A 19113-nucleotide genomic window follows, 5' to 3' on the forward strand; every position below is an offset into this window, starting at 1 on the left:
GGATTTTGATGTGACAGAATATCTAAATTGATGCCCTCTTGTAAAACCCCTTGATGATTAAACTCCATATGCTGTGTGTGTTTTCAGTAATTACCTAAAAGAGTTTGTTCCCCTCACATCCTCATCTGACTCACGTCTCTGGAAACTGGGTCATTTCACCCATGCTTCTACTCTTTTTTTCTATCCTCTCTCTCTCTCTCTCTCTCTCTCTCTCTCTCTCTCTCTCTCTCTCTCTCTCTCTCTCACTTTCTTTCTCTTTAATAAGAAGCAAATTTTACAGTTTACGGCACACAGACTACTGAATGGAGTCTAATTAAGAGTAGCTGGGATGTGAATGAGTTCCTACAATGCCTGACGGGAAATACAACTACACACTGGCCCAATTCTCTCGCTCTCTGTTTTTGTCATCTACACCCATCCTTTTCCCCACATGCACAGGAATGTTCCAAGCTCATGCATGTTAATGCTATGCTATGTTTAGGTGATGGCATGTTTGCCCTTTTTCAGGCTGATGTAACAGCCTTCAGAGATCAGAGATCAAAGCTGGGATGAATTTCCATGGGGTATTGGTGGAGAGGAGTTGTCTGACAGGCAAAAGGGAAAGTGTGAAATTTTTCTAATTCTCAGTGACACACATTTCTTATTTAAAAACATCTTCACAGCTTCTGTTGTTCGAACCGTATGTTAGAACTGTCGTTAATGACGTCAAGAGGGTGGTGGGGTGATAATGTTTGCTAATTAATCAGTTCAAGCCAAGGTCAATTTAATTTGAACAAGTCGTCTGGGGACTGCAACCGTTGTTGCTGTAATTTCGTCCGCGTCGTCAAAATCGTAGGCTTTCAAGGACACACATTTAAAGGGGTCATTGGATGCCCATTTTCCACAAGTACATATCATTCTTAATGGAAAGTCTATAATATACTTTGGTTAAAAATTCTCAATAGTAGTGTAAAAAACACCCTTTTACCTTGTCAAAATCAGCTCTGCAAAAGATCAACTCATTTTATTGCATGGTCCTTTAAATGCAAATGAGCTGTGCTCGCCCCGCCCCTCTCTGCTGTGGGATTATGAGCTGTAATGCGGAACTTGCCAACAAGCACATTATTAAGAAAGTCCATTTGCAAAGATGCATAAAAAAACCCTTATAGGTAAGTTAACTGGTTTACTGTTAACTTTTGCCTGACTAAAGGAGCGGAAAGACCTCGGATGCCGAGGTTGCTTTGTTTTTGTTTTCTTGATAGGTGAGTAACATTGGTTTTGCTTTGTTTCACAGAACTAATATATGCTGGCTCTTGCTTGAATATGCTCGTGTGTCATGTTCGTTTGTTTGTTCATCTGCAATCGTATTGTTTTGCCTGGGTTGGGTACTTGTGTGTGGGGCGGAGCTATCAAAATAGTGGCGAGACCCTTTTGGGGTAGGGGCGTGTTTGTTTTGGAGATTTTTAAAAATATCAACATTGGCTACCAGAAATCACTTACCCTACTAGTAATAACTATTAATAATTGAATTAGAGCTCTCTAATTATAATTGTTACTAGTAAGAATTTAATTAGAGAGCTCTCTAATTGGCATTGTTACTAGTAAAAATTGAATTATAGAGCTCTCTAATTGAATTGCTACTAGTAAAAATGCAATTACGATGATTAACGCATAGTATATTTCAGGCTAAAATGGCTTGCCATACAGCCATATACCTTTAACTTTATGTTATGCTGTTTGGTGTTAATCTGCACAGCAAAATCTCCAGTGTTAAAATCCTGGGATGGAGAATACGGAGGCCAGGGTATGGTTGCACCAGCCATTCGTAAGTTCTTACTTAAATTGGAACGTTAAGTCCTCACTAGAGGCTTAGTAACTACTAGTTAGTTTGTAACTAAATCTATACATTATTTGGTTGCACCAGTTGTTCGTAAGGCAGGACTTAGCTTGTAGTTCGTAAACTCTCCGTAAAGTAATGCGTAGTCGCCTAATATGACGTTTACACTAAATCTTCCAATAGAAACCTTCAAATACGCGAGCAGAACTTGTTTAAATGCTATAAATTTTAATTTATCTTTCATTCTAACTTCTTTTGCCTCACATATACTAACGGTAAAACAAGTTTTCATTAAAAACGAAACAATGATAACACTAGTCTATATGTAAGCTATTTTTTGTCCACGGTCACATTTGTAAATAACATTCAGAGACTAACTGAAATAAGGATCAATAAATATTGAAAAAAAGAAATGCCATTTATTTATCATTTCATCTGACATGCGCAGCATGAAGTGCACAGAGTCGCGCTGTAGATGGGGTGTTGAAGACGCGCTAAAAAAGAAACTAGTGCGTTTATTCACATATTGTTCTCTCTCAATATGAATGTGAGTATAAATGTCAGCAGTATAATATGCCTAAAGGATTAAAGGTTGTCGGTTAAAAGAAGAGCATATTGATGCAGTTCACTCAGTCTGCTATTTTATTCCAACCGTTACTCCTGACCAGACGCTTCCGTAAATATTTAGTTTATACGTAGAGTTACATTTAAACTAAGTTTATTGGTGCAACGCAAAAATATTTAGTAGTGCGTAAGTTGAAACTTAGTGTCCCTTTACGTCGCAACTAGGCTAAGTTGTAACTTAAGCACAGCTGGTGCAACCGGCCCCTGGTGTAAAGCACTTTTAGAGTAAAGAGTTAAATTTGTGGTGTTGAATTTTAGAGGATTAACACTAGTTAGTGTAAAAAGCGCCCTCTGCCTGGTGTAAATACCGAGTGTTACCTTTATTAAAGGAGAAGTCCGGTGTGATATTGACCTAAAGTGTGTTGAATCATTATACCGAGTGTGAACGTACCTTGCATATCTCATCTCGGTTTGTGCCCTGCAGTGCGAAATTTTGGGGTTAGTTAGCCGACGCTAACAACAGGTTGTCAATGAGGGTGAATAGGTCATCGGAGTAGCCATGTAAATAAATCACTGTTTTATGCCATTTACGAGGCACAAAGTAGCTCCACACTTCATTGGTAGACTCTCAAGGGCCCTGACATTTAAAACGAGACATTGAGAACTCAGAAAAAGCACCGGTAGTTTATTTACAAGAAGATTTATACAGACAGCACCTGCAAGAAATTTACCGGTCACCGCCATCTTGAATTTAGTCACGATAAGTCGAGTGTCGAGCAGGAAGGAACTTATCAGGTTGTAGTTTCCTTCCTGCTCGACATTTTAATGGCATGACTAGAAACATTGGAGTGGCTTCTGAGTTCAGAAAAAACTCTTTAGTGAGTAAAACAGAGTTTCGAAGAGAAGAGATTCAAAACTTAGAATCAGTTCAACCGTGCATCGCAAAAAGATTTGAAGCACTCCAATGGGATCGTATATCTTGAATCATTTGATTAAAATCGGGACTTCAAACCGAGTGTCAAGAAATATTTGATTTTGTTCAGGACTTCGGAGCTATTTCGTGAATCTTTTGATTCGGATGGGAACTTTGTAGCGGGTTCATGAATCTGATTCAGATCAGAACTGAGTGCGAATCGCACCCCTGCTTGGCCTAAAGCAAAGTAAATCACTTCACTCAGCAACCAATTTGGAAACTCAGGCAGCTATATGTAAGTACAAGACATTCAAGTACAGCATCTAGCTACCTGAATGTAGAAAGATTAAAACCTTTAAAACGGTTTAAGATTACATTTTATGTCAGCCATAGAAATTCTGTCATTGAAATTTGCTCAAAAATTGCATGAAAAATAAAAATGTTAACCTTACTTGACACGGTTGTGTTTCCCTATTTAGAAGCAGCTTGTTCAGTATCCGTACGCATGAATGCCTACAAATACTAATGAGAGCACATTAACAGAGATTTTATTGGAGTACAGTTCAGTACGGTTTAAAATAACACTCTTGCCTACAGTAAAATTGATATATTCAGAACAGCATGCTTACATTTTACGTGATCACATGTTTGTGTACATTCAGTTTTTTTTTTTTACAGTGATTCTCCTGATTCGACTTGTTAAGTGCCTTGAAAGTATATTCATTTGTGTCTTTCACATGGCTTAACCAGGTTGTGGCACAAGAGTCTAAGCACTCATTTATTTTTCACATTGAGTGATCATGACAACAGCCTTGATTCAGGACTCGTGTCTTCTGTGTGTGTGTTTTTGAATCATATTCCCCTTCACTGAGGTCTTCATTAATGTAGGACACTGAGGACATTATATAATAATCGCAATGTTCTTTGTCTTTATAGAATCACGATGTTCTGTTTCTTTATAGAATCTGTTTATATTGCTTCAACAGCATGACGGATGAAATGGGTCACAGTTTGAATAAGCAAATGTAGCTGTCACCTATCAAGAAAGGAAAAAGCAAAAAATACCACTTGCCTCAGGCAATTTTCCCGGTTTGCCTGCATGCATACAGCAAAATTATCAGTAAACCATGTATTTTATAGCCTGTTACCTCAGAATGTTCACAAGACTGTCTTTGTGTCCTCTAAACTGATTTCACGTCCAGAAAAACAACTTGACCTGTTTTTCAAAGATTCAGCTTTAGATAGCTGTTTTTTTGTTGCTGATGACTGATTAGATAATGTGTGTGATATTGATTGTTTTCTTTTTAGCTGTACTTCAGGGTTTTTGCCTGCAGCAGTTTAACACACAAGGTCTGTTTGTGCTTCAGTTTTATAGGTTTTGATTTGGTTGTCTTAAAAAAAAAAGAATTAAAAGTGATTAAGTGCAATGAACTTAATATAATTATAGCTTTGGCTATTTATTCTAGTTATAAAACTAGATATACAGTTGAAGTCAAATGTTTACATACACCTTGCAGAATCTGTAAAATGTCAATTATTTTATCAAAATAAGAGGGATCATACAAATTTTAATATTTAGTACTGACCTGAATATGATATTCGACATGAAAGACTGTTACATATAGTCCACAAGAGAAAATAATAGTTGTATTCATAAAAATGACCCTGTTCAAAAATTTACATACGTTTGATTCTTAATACTGTTTTGTTACCTGAATGATCCACAGCTGTGTTTTTTTTGTTTTATGATAGTTGTTCATTTCCTTTGTTTGTCCTGAACAGTTAAACTACTCGCTGTTCTTCAGAAAAAATCCTTCAGGTCCCAAAAATTATTTGGTTTTTCAGCATTTTTGTGTATTTGAACCATTTCCATGACTGTATGATTTTGAGATCCAACTTTTCACACTGAGGACCACTGAGGGACTCATATTCAACTATTACAGAAAGTTCAAATGCTCACTGATGCTCCAGAAGAAAAAACTATACATATCAGAGCCGAAGGTGTAAACTTTTGAACAGAATGAAAATGTGTAAATTTGTCTTATTTTGCTTAAATATCATAGTTTTTTTTATTTAGTACTGCCTTTCAGAAGCTACAGAAGATACTAACATGTTTCCCACCAGAAAAAATAATAATTTACTCTGATCTTCAAATATAAATGTTTTCATCCTAGGCTCTTCATGCATTGTTTTTCCTTCTGAAGCATCAGTGAGCATTTGAACCTTCTGTAATAGTTGCATATGAGCCCCTTAGTTGTCCTCAGTGTAGAAAGATGGATCTCAAAATCATACAGTCATTGTTGGAAAGGGTTCAAATACACAAAAAAGCTGAAAAAACAAAGAATTTGTGGATTTTTCTGAAGAACAGCAGACAGTTTAACTCTTCAGGACAAACAATGGACTATCACTACACAAAAACACATTTTATTAATTCAGCTATTATTTTTCTCTTGTGGATTATATGTTAATGTATTTTACGTGAAATTTCTTATTCAGGTCACTACTAAATAACATTATGTATGATCCCTCTTATTTTGATCAAAAGGTGTGTGTAAAGTTTTGACTTTAACTATGTATAGCTTCAGATTTTTGTTTTCTAACCCACTTGCACTGCTTGTTATTTCATGATAACAGCAGTCGTGTAAATGATCTGAACAGCATGAAGGTATTGCTCATTTAGAGGAATAGTGTGGTGATCAAAGCAGCAGTGTGGTCACTGGCGGCCTATTTTAACGGTTTAGTGTGTGAACGGAGCAAAACAAATTCCTGTGCAGGTCATTACAGAGGTTTTTGGCTAGACTAGTTTAGCTGCTTCTTTTATATTGGGGGTCAGAAATGCTTTAGTATTTTGACTTACTGGTACTTTTTGTAATAGTGTGGGTGGCTGTCAGCCAACTGTCATACAGAGTAAAACATAAAAGATATTTTATGTAACGTCTCTTTTTATTCAACAGATTAACCTAGTTCTAGATGTAAAATAATAGTAGTAATAATGACCATTATATAAATGCTCACAGAAGCATTGTAATTTATTGTCAAAATTCAATCTTTGTTATGTCTAAAATATAATAAATCAGCATATTAGAATGATTTCTGAAGGATTATGTGACACTAAAGACTGAAGTAATGATGCTGAAAATTCAGCTTTGCAGCACAGAAATAAATTACATTTTAAAACACATTCAAATAGAAAACAGCTATTTGAAATTCTAATCATATTTTACAGTATTACTGTTTTTGCTGGATTTTAAAAAAATCCCATAATTTTTGATCTGATTAAAACGAATCCTCAGAATGCATATGATAAAATAATGATGACACACAGCCCTGTTTTATATTCCTGCTCCTTTCTGTCTCCGTCTCACTGTTTCTGATTCTTGTCTTTCTCTCACTTTTGCTATACAGCATAAAAAGCCTTTACTGAGTCCAGTTCCTCAGGGGAACTGTCATTCTGATGTTTGTCTCTTTCCTCTGTCATCCATTAGCACCTCAGCAACAACCATCTGTACCCTGTTCCTGACGTCTCATAGTGATCTGTGCTGTTGCGATTTTAAGCTCAACTCTAGCTGAGGTCATTATTCAGAGTCTTATGACATTGTGGACTTTGACAGATTCATAGTGTGACTGGAGCGTGTTGTGTTCACAAAGCTTTAGCTGAATGTATTCATTTGTGGACAGTGGTTTACACATTTGATTTCACTTAAATTAAATTTAGCATTTAACACGTGGTACTCAAGTCTAGTGCTCTGGGCCCACTGCTCTGCACATTTTGTATGTTTCTGAATCTGACACATCTTTCTCCTAACAAGCTGAGTTGAGAACCACTGATTTAATATAATACAGGGGAACAATATTTTTGGAATCAGTTTCAGAACAATTTTTTTCCAGCTGATGAATGATGAAAACATAGACAGGGCTTCAAAGACCTCAAGCATTTAAAGCGACAGATGACAAAAAAGTATGTATGCACTTATAATGAATAAAAAAGGATAAAATAGATAAAAAAGATACAGGATAAAAGGTAATTGCAACTTTTTATTTCACAGTTTAGACTTTTGTCCTTACAATTCTAAATATATATCTCACAATTCAGGTTTTTATGGAAGTCCATTTCCGCTATTAAATAAAAAAAGGATATTGCGACTTTGTATTATGCAATTCTGATGAAAAAAGTCAGAATTGTGAGATAAAAACTTGCAGTTCTGACGTTGTCTTCTCGCAATTGTGAGTTTGTATTAATTTTGAAGGGAAAAAAGACTATGTTTTCAAAATTGCGAGTTTATATCACAATTCTATAAGGAAAAAGTCAGATTTGCAAGTTTTTATCTCAATTCTGACTATAACTCACAATTTTTTGAGTTTATATCACACAAAAAAAGTCAGATTTACAAGTTTATATGTCACTCTTCACTCTTCTGACTTTATAACTCATAATTGTGAGTTTATATCACACAATGCTGAGAAAAAAAGTCAGATTTGCGAGTTTATAGCTCGAAATTCTGACTTTATTACTCACAATTGTGAGTTTATATCTTACGATACTAAGAAAAAAAGTAATAATTGTGAGATGCATACTCACAATTGTAATTTAAAAAGTCGCAACCTTTTTTTTAGTATTATTTTTTTTTATTCAGTGGCTTCCACAGGTTTTTATATGTTAACTTATAATTGCGAGAAAGTCAAAATTGTGAGTTTAAAACTCGCAATTACTTTATTTGTTATTTCACAGCAGAAAAAAATAGAATTGCGAGGTGTAAACTCAGAATTCTGAGAAAAAGTTAGAATTGTGAGATTTAAATTTGGAATTGCAAGGAAAAACATCAGAATTCTAAATTTACATCTTGAAATACAGAATTTGCTTCGGTCAGAATTATGAGATATAAATTTAGAATTTTGTAATGCTATCTTGCACTTGTGAGAACATATATCTTTTTGTATTCCAAGGTGTGAACAAGCAAAAAACAGAATTGCAAGGTTTTAACTTGCAGGAATTTTAAGAAAAAGTCTGAATTGTAATATACAAAATCACAGTTACCATTTTTGTATCCCATGGATTTTTATTGTAAGTTTGCTGGAAATAGAAACCATCATATAATTTGTGATGTTTTTACTGGTTATAATGGGAATTGTATTGGTTTTAATAGAAATTATGGTCCCTGTGGGTCTCTAATTTGTTGCCGTTTATTGGTGGCCTACTGAAATATGTCCCAAAACACACTATAGGAATCCATTTTTAAACGGTTTTAATGGTTTTAGTTGGTTGTTTTTAAGTGAAAACTATTATAATTTCTGTGATGGTTTTTATTCATTTATTTTTTCAGCAAGGTTGGTGTGAATGCTAATGTAGTTATCGTTATAGTTATTTTCTTGGTGTGAACAGAGATAGAATTTTCATGTTTTGAGGGAACTATTACTTTAATGTTACCTGTCTACCCCCTCTTCTTTCTCTGACAGAGCCGTGAGCACTTACCACCACAATCATTGTTTCTTAGTTTTTCACCTTTCATTTTTTTCTCCCTGCTCTGTGAAAGGATTAAAGAATAGCTGTTCTCTTGTCAGCTGTGACACGATGTGCTGCTAAATCTTTGAGCGCATCTGTCCCACAGTGCTCTGCTCCACTAACCCCGCGTTAAATAAAAAGCACATTACACACTCCTCCGTACTCACAGAACGACAGGAACTGTGCCACATTTGCAACACTGGAGTAGGAGGCTGATTTATGTGGAACAAACTGTCAGCAAGCTATCAGTAAGAGCGATGATGAGAGACCGAATCTTACCGATTGAGACATTCAGTTCTTAGCTTGGGCGTGTTTCTGCTTGAATATCAATATTTTTATCCAGAATTTGTATGTTTTACTTCAATATGAAAAAATGATCTCTCTGCTAATGCTGTTATATAGGGCAATTTCTCAGTAAGCCTATAACCCATCGTTTTGAACAATTCATTCAAAGAACCAGCTTGTTTGAGTCATTTGTTTGACCAAATATTTTTGGAAACACTACGGTTTGGGACACATTGATTTTAATTTTGAATACTAATTAGGACTGTTAGTATGTGAAATGGGATGCAGCATACTGTCTGTCTCTGATTCACTTAAAAGAACCAGTTCATAAGAGTCATTTGTTCATGAATCAGATTACACTGCTCGTGCTGTATGTTTTTTTTTGTTTTGTTTGTGAATTAGACCAGTGTTGCTCACGTTTACTTTTGTTTGCCACCTGCGATTACATCTTAAAACATAATTCTATTTCCATTGTTCTATTTATTTATTTATTCTGACTTTTTTTTAGAATTCTGAATGTATATCATTCAATTTTCGAGTTATAGTTAACATCTTGCAATTTTGCGTTTATATCTCACAACTCAGACTTTTTTTTTCAAAACTGCAAGTAAAAAGTCAGAATTGTAAGATATAAACTTCGAAAACTTTATATTTCTCAAATGTTATTTTTTTTTGCCACAAAATAAAACAGTTAACTGCGACTTTGTTACAATTCTGACTTTTCTTTTCAGAAATAAGAAATTATGTCTCACAATTTTGAATTTTAGTTAATATCTCGCAGTTTTGAGTTTATATATATCGAGTATATATATAATTAGACTTTTTTTTTCAGAATTATGAGTTTATGGTTAACATCCTGCAAATTCTTAGTTTATATCTCAAAACTCTGACTTTTTTCTTAAAATTGCAAGTAAAAAGTCAGAATTGTGAGATATAAAGTTGGAATCTTTTTTAGATTTTATATCTATCAAATTTGTTTTTTTGCCACAAAATAATAAAAGTAATTGCGACTTTATCACAATTCTGACTTTTCTTTTTAGAAATAAGAGCTTATATCTCACAATTTTGAATTACAGTTATATAGGAATTCTGACTTTTTTATCACACTTTTTTTTTCAAAATTGCAAGTGAAAAGTCAGAATTGTGAGATATAAACTTCGAAAACTTTATATCTCTCAAATGTTATTTTATGCCACAAAATAAAAAAGTTAACTGCGACTTTGTCACAATTCTGACTTTTCTTTTCAGAAATAAGAAATGATGTCTCACAATTTTGAATTTTAGTTAATATCTCGCAGTTTTGAGTTTATATATATATATATATCTCAAATCAGACTTTTTTTCCAGAATTATGAGTTTATGGTTAACGTCTCGCAAATTCTAAGTTTATATCACACAACTCTTCTTAAAATTTCAAGTAAAAAGTCAGAATTGTGAGATATAAAGTTGTTGTTTTTTTTTTGATTTTATATCTATCAAATTTGTATTTTTTTCCACAAAATAATAGTAATTGCAACTTTATCACAATTCTGACTTTTCTTCTCAGAAATAAGAGCTTATATCTCACAATTTTGAATCACAGTTAATATCTAGGAATTCTGACTTTTTTTAATCACACTTTTTTTTTCAAAATTGCAAGTAAAAAGTTAGAATTGTGAGATATAAAGTTGGAATTCTGAGTTTATATCTATCAAATTATTTTTCTGCCACACACACACAAAAAATTGCAACTTTGTTAAAATTCTGACTTTTCGTCTCAGAAATAAGACTTTATATCTCACAATTTTTAATTAAAGTTAATATCTCGCAATTCTGAGTTTATATATCGCAGTTCTGACTTTTTTCAGAATTCTGAGTTTATATCTTGCCATTTTGAGTTATAGTTTACATTTCACAACTAAGATTTTTAGTTATATCTTACAACTCAAGACTTTTTTTCTCAAAATTGCAAGTAAAAAGTAAAAAAAAATAAAGTTTATATCTCAGATTTTGTTTTTGCCACAAAATAAAAAATGTAATTGCGACTTTGTCACAATTGTGACTTTTTTCTCAGAAATGAGAGTTTTTATCTCCCAATTTTAAATAATATTTGACATATTGCAATTCTGACTTTATATATATCAAAATTCTGACCTTTTTCAGAATTATGAGTTTAAATATCGCAATTCTGAGCTTTAGTTAAGATCTCGCAATTCTGAGTTTACATCTCAGAACTGCAATGCAAATAAAAAGTCAGAATTGTGAGATATAAACTTGGAATTGCAAAAAAATACAATATCGCAGTTACCTTTTACATTTTTTGGGAAAGGCACTTCCATCTAAACAGATGCACTTTTGAACTGAAGAAGGCCTCTTGTGCAAACACCCCCTACCGCTGTGAAACTGGCAGATGCGTGACCTAAAAACAGAATTTCATATTGTTGGTTAGGATTCGCCCTTTGTGATTTAGGTTAGCACAGGGGGAGACAATGAAAGTCTGTGAACAGGTCACTGTAAATATGGTGAGATGGCGGAATAAAATCCAGCAGCACCTCCGGCAGCTCAGCTCACTTTCTAAAAGTCAGGTAAATGTCAGGGAACAACGGTAGAGCGGATTCACTGACATGAGCTTTGTATTCCGCTGAATGCATCCTTCAGCTTGTGTCCTTTCTCTGATCACTTACTCCTGTTTAAAAAAACGCTGTTTTATTGATGAAGTAGATAGAGTGATGTTTGTGAGCCAACATATCTGACAAAAGGTTAAAGGCCAAACCCAATTCCTAAATGGAAGCCTGGATCTGCCACAGAATGGAAAGTAATTGTGACTTTTTAATTTCACAATACTGAGGAACAAAATCAGAATTGGAAGATATAAACTCATATTATTGGCACACAAGAGTTTGTAATAATGTTGCAAAGCTAAAAATGCAATTGTTTATGTGTGTACAAAGCACACAAAAACTGGGTAAAATAGTGAGATTTCTCTTGCTTTGTTCACCACCTTGGATGGCGTTTTTCTCTCTGCTTATCAAAAGAATTATGGCTTTCTTTATGAAGGAAAAATGCAACGCTGCCAAAAAATGTACAAAGAAGCCTTATGGAACAGCACGCTTTTAATGCCTTAAAAAACTGCCTACGTCGAGGCTTTGTTATCAGACTGTATCACACTGGCAGGGGCCTGATTCACCAGCATGAGCTCCATTCTGGAATTGGATACATGAGCAGAATGGTACATGATGAGTTTCCACTGATCCTCACTGAATGATGCTGGATGAAATATAAATAAGGGTCAAAGAGGAAACCCGAGCTGAGGTTCATTTTGCCGGTGACTCAATCAGCTCTAATGGGGTTGAGTTGAGGAGCTTGGCATTACAATCAGGTGTGTGTGAGAGTGAGTGAACTGAGAGTCAGAAGCGAACATATCACTGACCTTGAGCTGGTATGAATTAAATTTTTTATTATATAATATACACTACCAGTCAAAAGTGTTTGAACAGTAAGATTTTTAATGAAGTCTCTTTCTGCTCACCAAGCCTGCATTTATTTGATCCAAAATTCAGCAAAATCAGTAATATTGTGAAATATTTTTAGTATTTAAAATAACCAGTCACATGATCCCGCAGAAATCAGTCTAATATGCTGATTTTCTTTTTAAGAAACATTTATTATTATTATAATCAATATTTAAAAACAGTTGAGAACATTTTTTTTTTCGGGAAGAAAGAACCTTACATTGTACAACATTATACCATTCAAAAGCTTGGAGCCACTTTTGGAAAAGAAATTATAAAATTATTAATTATAGAAATTAATCCTTTTATTTAGCAAGGATGCTTTAATTGATCAAAAGTGATGATAAAGACATTTATAATGTTACAAAAGATTTCTATTTCAGATAAATGCTGTTCTTCTGAACTTTCGATTCATCAAAGAAACCTGAAAAAATATACTGAGCTGTTTTCAACATAAGAATTTTTTTTTTCGAGCAGAAAATCAGAATATGAGAATGATTTCTGAAGGATCATATGACTGGAGTAATTATGCTAAAAATTCAGCTTTGAAATCACAGGAATAAATTACATTTTAAAATATATTAAAGAAAACGGTTATTTTCTTTTAAAAAGATTAAAAATCTTACTGTTCAAAAACTTTTGACTGGCAGTGTAATATTTTATATAGTTTTACACATTTGTTATTTTATATACGTTTTGTCATTTTTAATGTTTATTTCAATGTGCACCATGGAAGATTTTAATATTATTTTAAATATTTAATATATAATTTTATATTTTATGTAAAGTTATACATTTGTTAATTTATTTTTTTGCCTTTTAAAATTGTGTTTTAAAATGTGCATAATGGAGTTTTTATATGTATTTTATATTCAATGTATTTTATTATAATAATATAATTTTATATATAATATATAATAATATATAATATAATAAACATAATATTTTGTATGTTATTTGAAATATTTATATTTTGTATCATTTTACAATTTAGTATGTTTTACATTTTGTATAATTACATATATCTTATACTTTTTGTCTTTTAATCCCATTATAAATCCCATTATTGATTATGATAGTAAGCCCACAATAAATAATGATTCATATTTAGATTTATACATTTATCCAATTATGTAGTGCACCTTTAATATAATTTGGTAATTTTGATAGGTGCTAGTCACCAATCTTGGGTTTTTCCTTATTTGTAAGTTGCTTTGTATAAAAGCATCACCTGAAAGCATGAATGTAAATGTATAGGCAACATTGCAAACCTCATAATTTGACTGACATGAAGAGCGACATGAAAATCACAATTCATCTGGTGTGTCTTACATGCCATTTAAGGCTTAAGGAGTTTGTTTGAAATTGCTCATTGTGGGGAAAAACACTGAAGAAATAATGATACAGTCAAACACAGAATGCAAATAAACAAGCCAACTTGTGTTTTATAGAATATTTTTTCAGACATTTTTAAATGTAAGTATTTGATAGATGAATCTGTGATTTTTGCCTGAAAGCTGCTATGTTTTCTGCTCTTCTCACGAGTCAAGACAGTTCATCTGGGTGTGAAGACAGCAAAGTGCTTTGTCTTGTAGTTTGTATGTGACATTCATGCTTGGCTCTGCAGTTTGAAGCCTCTGTCACCTCACGTGAAACCAACTGCATAACAGAGCATCAGACCTTCACAGTAAGACACTAGATTGATTCTGAAACACAGATGTTGTTTTTTAACACTCAATCTCTCTCTCTCTCTCTGTCTATTCTCATTCATGTCCTGCACTTGGCTCTCATTTCTCTGTCCCCCTGATCTCAGCTCAGAATCATGGATTACAGCCTCTCATAATTACACAGGGAACTGCTATAGAGCACCATTGAGATGCAGAGGATGTCCTGACATTAGGATGATAATCCATACAGCACACTCCTCTGTCAGACTCGCTTCCCTCCGGAGGCATTGTGGGAATGATTTGCCTGCTCAGCTTGTCGGATTCACTTCTATCTGCCGGAAAGCATAGTAATGAGGAATTTGCATGCACAGGCCCGGTGGGTGACCTGTCCTTTCCTCATGCCAATAGACCTGCACTGAGTTGGAGGAAACCTTGCAAGGTTGTTCGCTGCATGTATATGCAACATTTAGTTCTGTTGGATCTATTGCATGCATGATTAATTATTCATGTGATTAACGCTGATCTTATTGCTAATCTGGAGTGCGTGGCATAATAACATGGTTTGTTTCAGACGGCTGTCATCGGAGATGAAGCACAAGATTTTCTTTATCTTCACTTTGATACAGTGTGACATATTTGGGATTTCTTTTGCTGATCACTAGGGTTTGGTTTTTGATCTAGTGTTCATGGACAAAAAGTAAAGTGTCAAATATCCGACTTACGACTTTTTAAAACTAGTTTGTTTTATCAAAACCACCAAAAATCCCATAGACTTTCATTGAGGGAATGAAAACTTTTGTACAGTGAGATTTATGGGGTGTTTAAGCTGTCTACTGCTATAGCAAATCTTAACAACTCCCTACTGAAAAAAGCTAAAACCAGCCTAAAATGGTCTTCCAGGCTGGTTTTAAAGTGGTTTTGGCCACTTTCAGGCTGGTTTTAGCTGCAAACTTAGACCAGTTACTTTCAAATTAAACCAGCTTAGATTAGACAATAAGTTTTGTTGTTTGCTAAATCAGCTGGTTCTAGCTGATACATTGCTACATTACATTGCTACATTGCTACAAACGCCGGAAGGGGAAATCAGTGAAAAGTCAACAGACCCGGATGAGTTTGCGCAAGTAAACCTAATCTTTTAGCTTTAAATCGGTTTGAACAATCAGGATAAGCGCAAGTAATTACCATTTTGAATAGCCGCTATACCCACAATCTCTGTGCACTGTGTAATCAATGAGTGTTGTATACACGCGACAGATCGCTTCCGGCGTTTGTGTAGCCTATACTACGCCAGAGCGCGTACACATGTAACAAGCCGGATGATGAGCTCGTGCTCAGGACAGTTGTTGGACATGGCTGTATATCAAAGGTAAAAAATTATATAAATACTGTTCAGTTTCTCACGAAAACCGATCGTTTCGTGTCTTAGGACATCAATGTATCGCCACGAGCCGCAGGGTGAAATTTGGATTTGTCTGTGCATGTTTTTTTTTTTTACTTTCAGAGGTTTGGTGCCTATTCACTGCCATTATATGACTTACAGACTGCAGCAGTTTGAGTTAAAAATCTTTGTTTGTGTTCTACTGAAATAACCTACAAAGTCACCTACATCTTGGATGCCCTGGGGGTAAGCAAATAAACATCAAATTTTCATTTTTGGGTGAACTATCCCTTTAATTTATATGGACTCTGAATGAGCCAAGTGGAATGGATTTGAGGAAGCAACAGTGTGGAATTCAAGGCTGTAGCTAAATGGAGTTTAATTTATTAGGGCATTCGTCATGTGGAATGGATTTGACTGACGGCTCTGAAAAGTGCACAGACATATTCGATAAATTAGAGACGGTAAAAGTAGGTGGGTCTAATATCATTGGTCTTCAAACGTGGGTGGGTCCTGTCCCACCCACATACAATGGTTCCGACGCTCATGAGACATTTGCACATCAAATTTTTGATTTAATTTATGATTTATTATTCATATGATTTATTTTATATGAGGAGGGACTAAAATACAATATCCCTATTGACTGAAAATCGAAAATTTAATTTGTGTTTTCACATATTCAAAAGATTTTTAAACTTATTTTTCATTTTAAGTTTTACCAAGGTTAAATTTATTTGATAAAAATAGTGTATAAAATAACGATAATGATGCAAAGCTGAATTTTCAGCATCATTACTCCAGTCGTCAGTGTCACATGATCCTTCAGAGATCATTCTAAAATGCTAATTTGCTGCACAAGAAACATTTATTATCATATCAATGTTGAATACAGTTTTGCTGCTTAATATTTATATTAGAACTGATACTGATATGTATTTTTTGGGATTCTCTGAATAGAACATTCAAAATAACAGCATTTATTTGCAATATAATTTTTGGTAAAAATGCTTATTTTAATGTTTCATTAAATGCTAAAAGTATTGTAAATGAATGAATTAATTTATTTAATTAAATTAGCATGAGTTCTTGTTTTGTATATTTAATCTTTGGATGTGCACAAAAAAGCATTTTCCTATCTGCAATGCAATGCATTATTTTAACACAAGGTCCAAAATAATTAGTGTGACAGTCTAATCACCTCCAAACCCAATTTCACAGATCAGCGATCAACAAGCAAATTGGGCAGTATAGTGATGCAGTAAACTTCAAAGAGTCGGTCACAGAGTTGAAACGAGGGCTTATAGATGAAGAACACTAATCAAAAACAGCCAGGAATATATAGCTCAGCAATTATGCATTGCTGCTTTTGTACTTGCGTGTTGCAGGTCTCAACACAGTGACTGTCAGATAACAGAACTTTGACTGAGAAATTGAATCATGCCTGCATGGTGTTTGATACAGAAGACTGCATTGTCAGAACTAAAAACTGTACCTTGAGGGGTGTATTATGAATCTTTTAGGCTAAATAAAGTACTAAGATGTCGCTTTGAAGGCACTGTCACAGTGACAGGCTGTTGTACCCCTAAAGGTTCAATTTATGTGCATTTTTTCTGAGGCAAATGTTTAAATTGAAAGCTCATGAAGAGGATAGGAACGCAATATTTCTTGTGAAACAGTGATATGTCCCCTAATAAAACTATCAAAGCAATCTGGTGTATTGTAATAATGAAATGAAATAACTGTTGTATGGTGGTGTTATGTTGGGTTGCCAATGTTGCAATATTGTCTGAGCTAGTGATATTGAGTTTGAGCACATTATTTTTCTGAGAGCTAAATATATTACTCTTTCTTCTCCTAGAACTTCTAAGACACAGCCAAATTCACAATATTCATATCTACATCTGTGTTGTATCATCACTGGAGAAAGTTATTATGGATGATGGACTCATGTTTTGGCCAGTAGCGATGTTTTAAAGGTAGCCATCTTAATGATGATGTAAATTTCATCTTGTGTTTTTATTTTATGACTTAGAGGAGAGATTTAAAGAACATTTCAAAAGAAGTTTCTTACAAACACACAGCTAGCTTCAGAAGATGATAATTGATGAACTGGAGTGGTGTGGATTACTTGTGGGTTATTTTTTTATCAGCTGTTTGGACTCTCATTCTGACGGCACCTATTCACTGCAGTGGATCTATTTCTCCAATTCTTTTCAAAACTTCAAAACTCATCTACATCTTGAATGGCCTGATTTTTATTTTTGGGTTAAAGGAGTTAAAAGTGTGTAAAAGTACTCCCTTGTCATCCAAGATGTTTGTTTTTTGTCGCAAAGAAATTATGTTTTTTTAGGAAAACATTTCAGGATTTCTCTCCATATAATAAACTTCTATGGTGCCCCTGAGTTTGAACTTCCAAAATGCAGTTTAAATGCAGCTTCAAAGGGCACTAAATGATCCCAGCCGAGAAAGAAGGGTCATATCTAGCGAAACGATCGGTTATTTTCTAAAATCATTTACAATTTATATACTTTTTAACCTCAAATGCTCATCTTGCCTAGCTCTGCGTGAACTCTTGTGTATTCCAGTTCATGAGAGTTAGGGTATGTCGAAAAACATCCATCTCATTTTCTCCTCCAACTTCAGAAAAACAGGAGAAAATTTGATGGGAGTTTTTCTATATACTCTAACTGTCATTAACTGGAATACACAGAGTACACAGAAAGCTAGACAAGACTAGTATTTGAGGTTAAAAAGTATATAAGTTTTTTATTTTATTTTAGAAAATAACAGATCGTTTGCTTGTTAAGACCCTTCTTTCCTCGGCTGTGATCATTTAGAGCCCTTTGAAGCTGCATTTTGTAAGTTCAAACTCGGGGGCACCATAGAAGTCCAATATATGGAGAGAAATCCTGAAATAGTTTCCTTAAAAAATATAATTTCTTTAGACTGAAGAAAGAAAGACATGACCATCTGTTCCTTTAACACTCAAACTTCAAGTTTCAAAATAATGGAACTAACATTCAAAGTGTATCTAGACGAAAAATTTATGTGAATTCATACACTACCAGTCAAAAGTTTTGGATGTTTCTTAAAGAAGTCTGAATATAATTTGAATATATTTTAAAATGTAATTTATTCCTGTGATTTCAAAGCTTAATTCTTTAGCATCATTACTTCAGTAAATTATCCTTCAGAAATTCTGATTTGATGCTCAAAAAACATTAATGTTGAAAACTGCTGAGTAGAATTTTTTTTCAGGTTTCTTTGATGAATAGAAAGTTCAGAAGAACAGCATTTATCTGAAATAGAAATCTTTTATAAAATCTTTATTATCACATTTTGACCGTTTTAAGGCATCCTTGCTAAATAAAAGTATTAATTTTAAATATAGAATGATTTCTGAAGAGACTTACTGTTCAAAAACTTTTGACTGGTAGTGTATATTTGAAAAACCATTCTGTATCTGTCTGCAAACACCTTTATAGTAAGTAAAACT

General features: G+C 33.9%; 1 protein-coding gene across 1 annotated transcript in view; it reads right to left on the minus strand.

The window, feature by feature from the left end:
- Nucleotides 1-12190: 12190 nt before the first annotated feature.
- The window catches only part of LOC141325848 (inositol polyphosphate multikinase-like), a 33941-nt gene continuing 27018 nt past the window's right edge, over nt 12191-19113 (minus strand). The window contains exon 4 of the mRNA XM_073834576.1: nt 12191-12324. Coding sequence (XP_073690677.1) covers nt 12191-12324 — 134 coding nt within the window. The remainder of the gene's footprint in view (nt 12325-19113) is intronic.

Source organism: Garra rufa, chromosome 2 (assembly GCF_049309525.1).
Source record: "Garra rufa chromosome 2, GarRuf1.0, whole genome shotgun sequence".
Classification (NCBI taxonomy): Eukaryota; Metazoa; Chordata; class Actinopteri; order Cypriniformes; family Cyprinidae; genus Garra; species Garra rufa.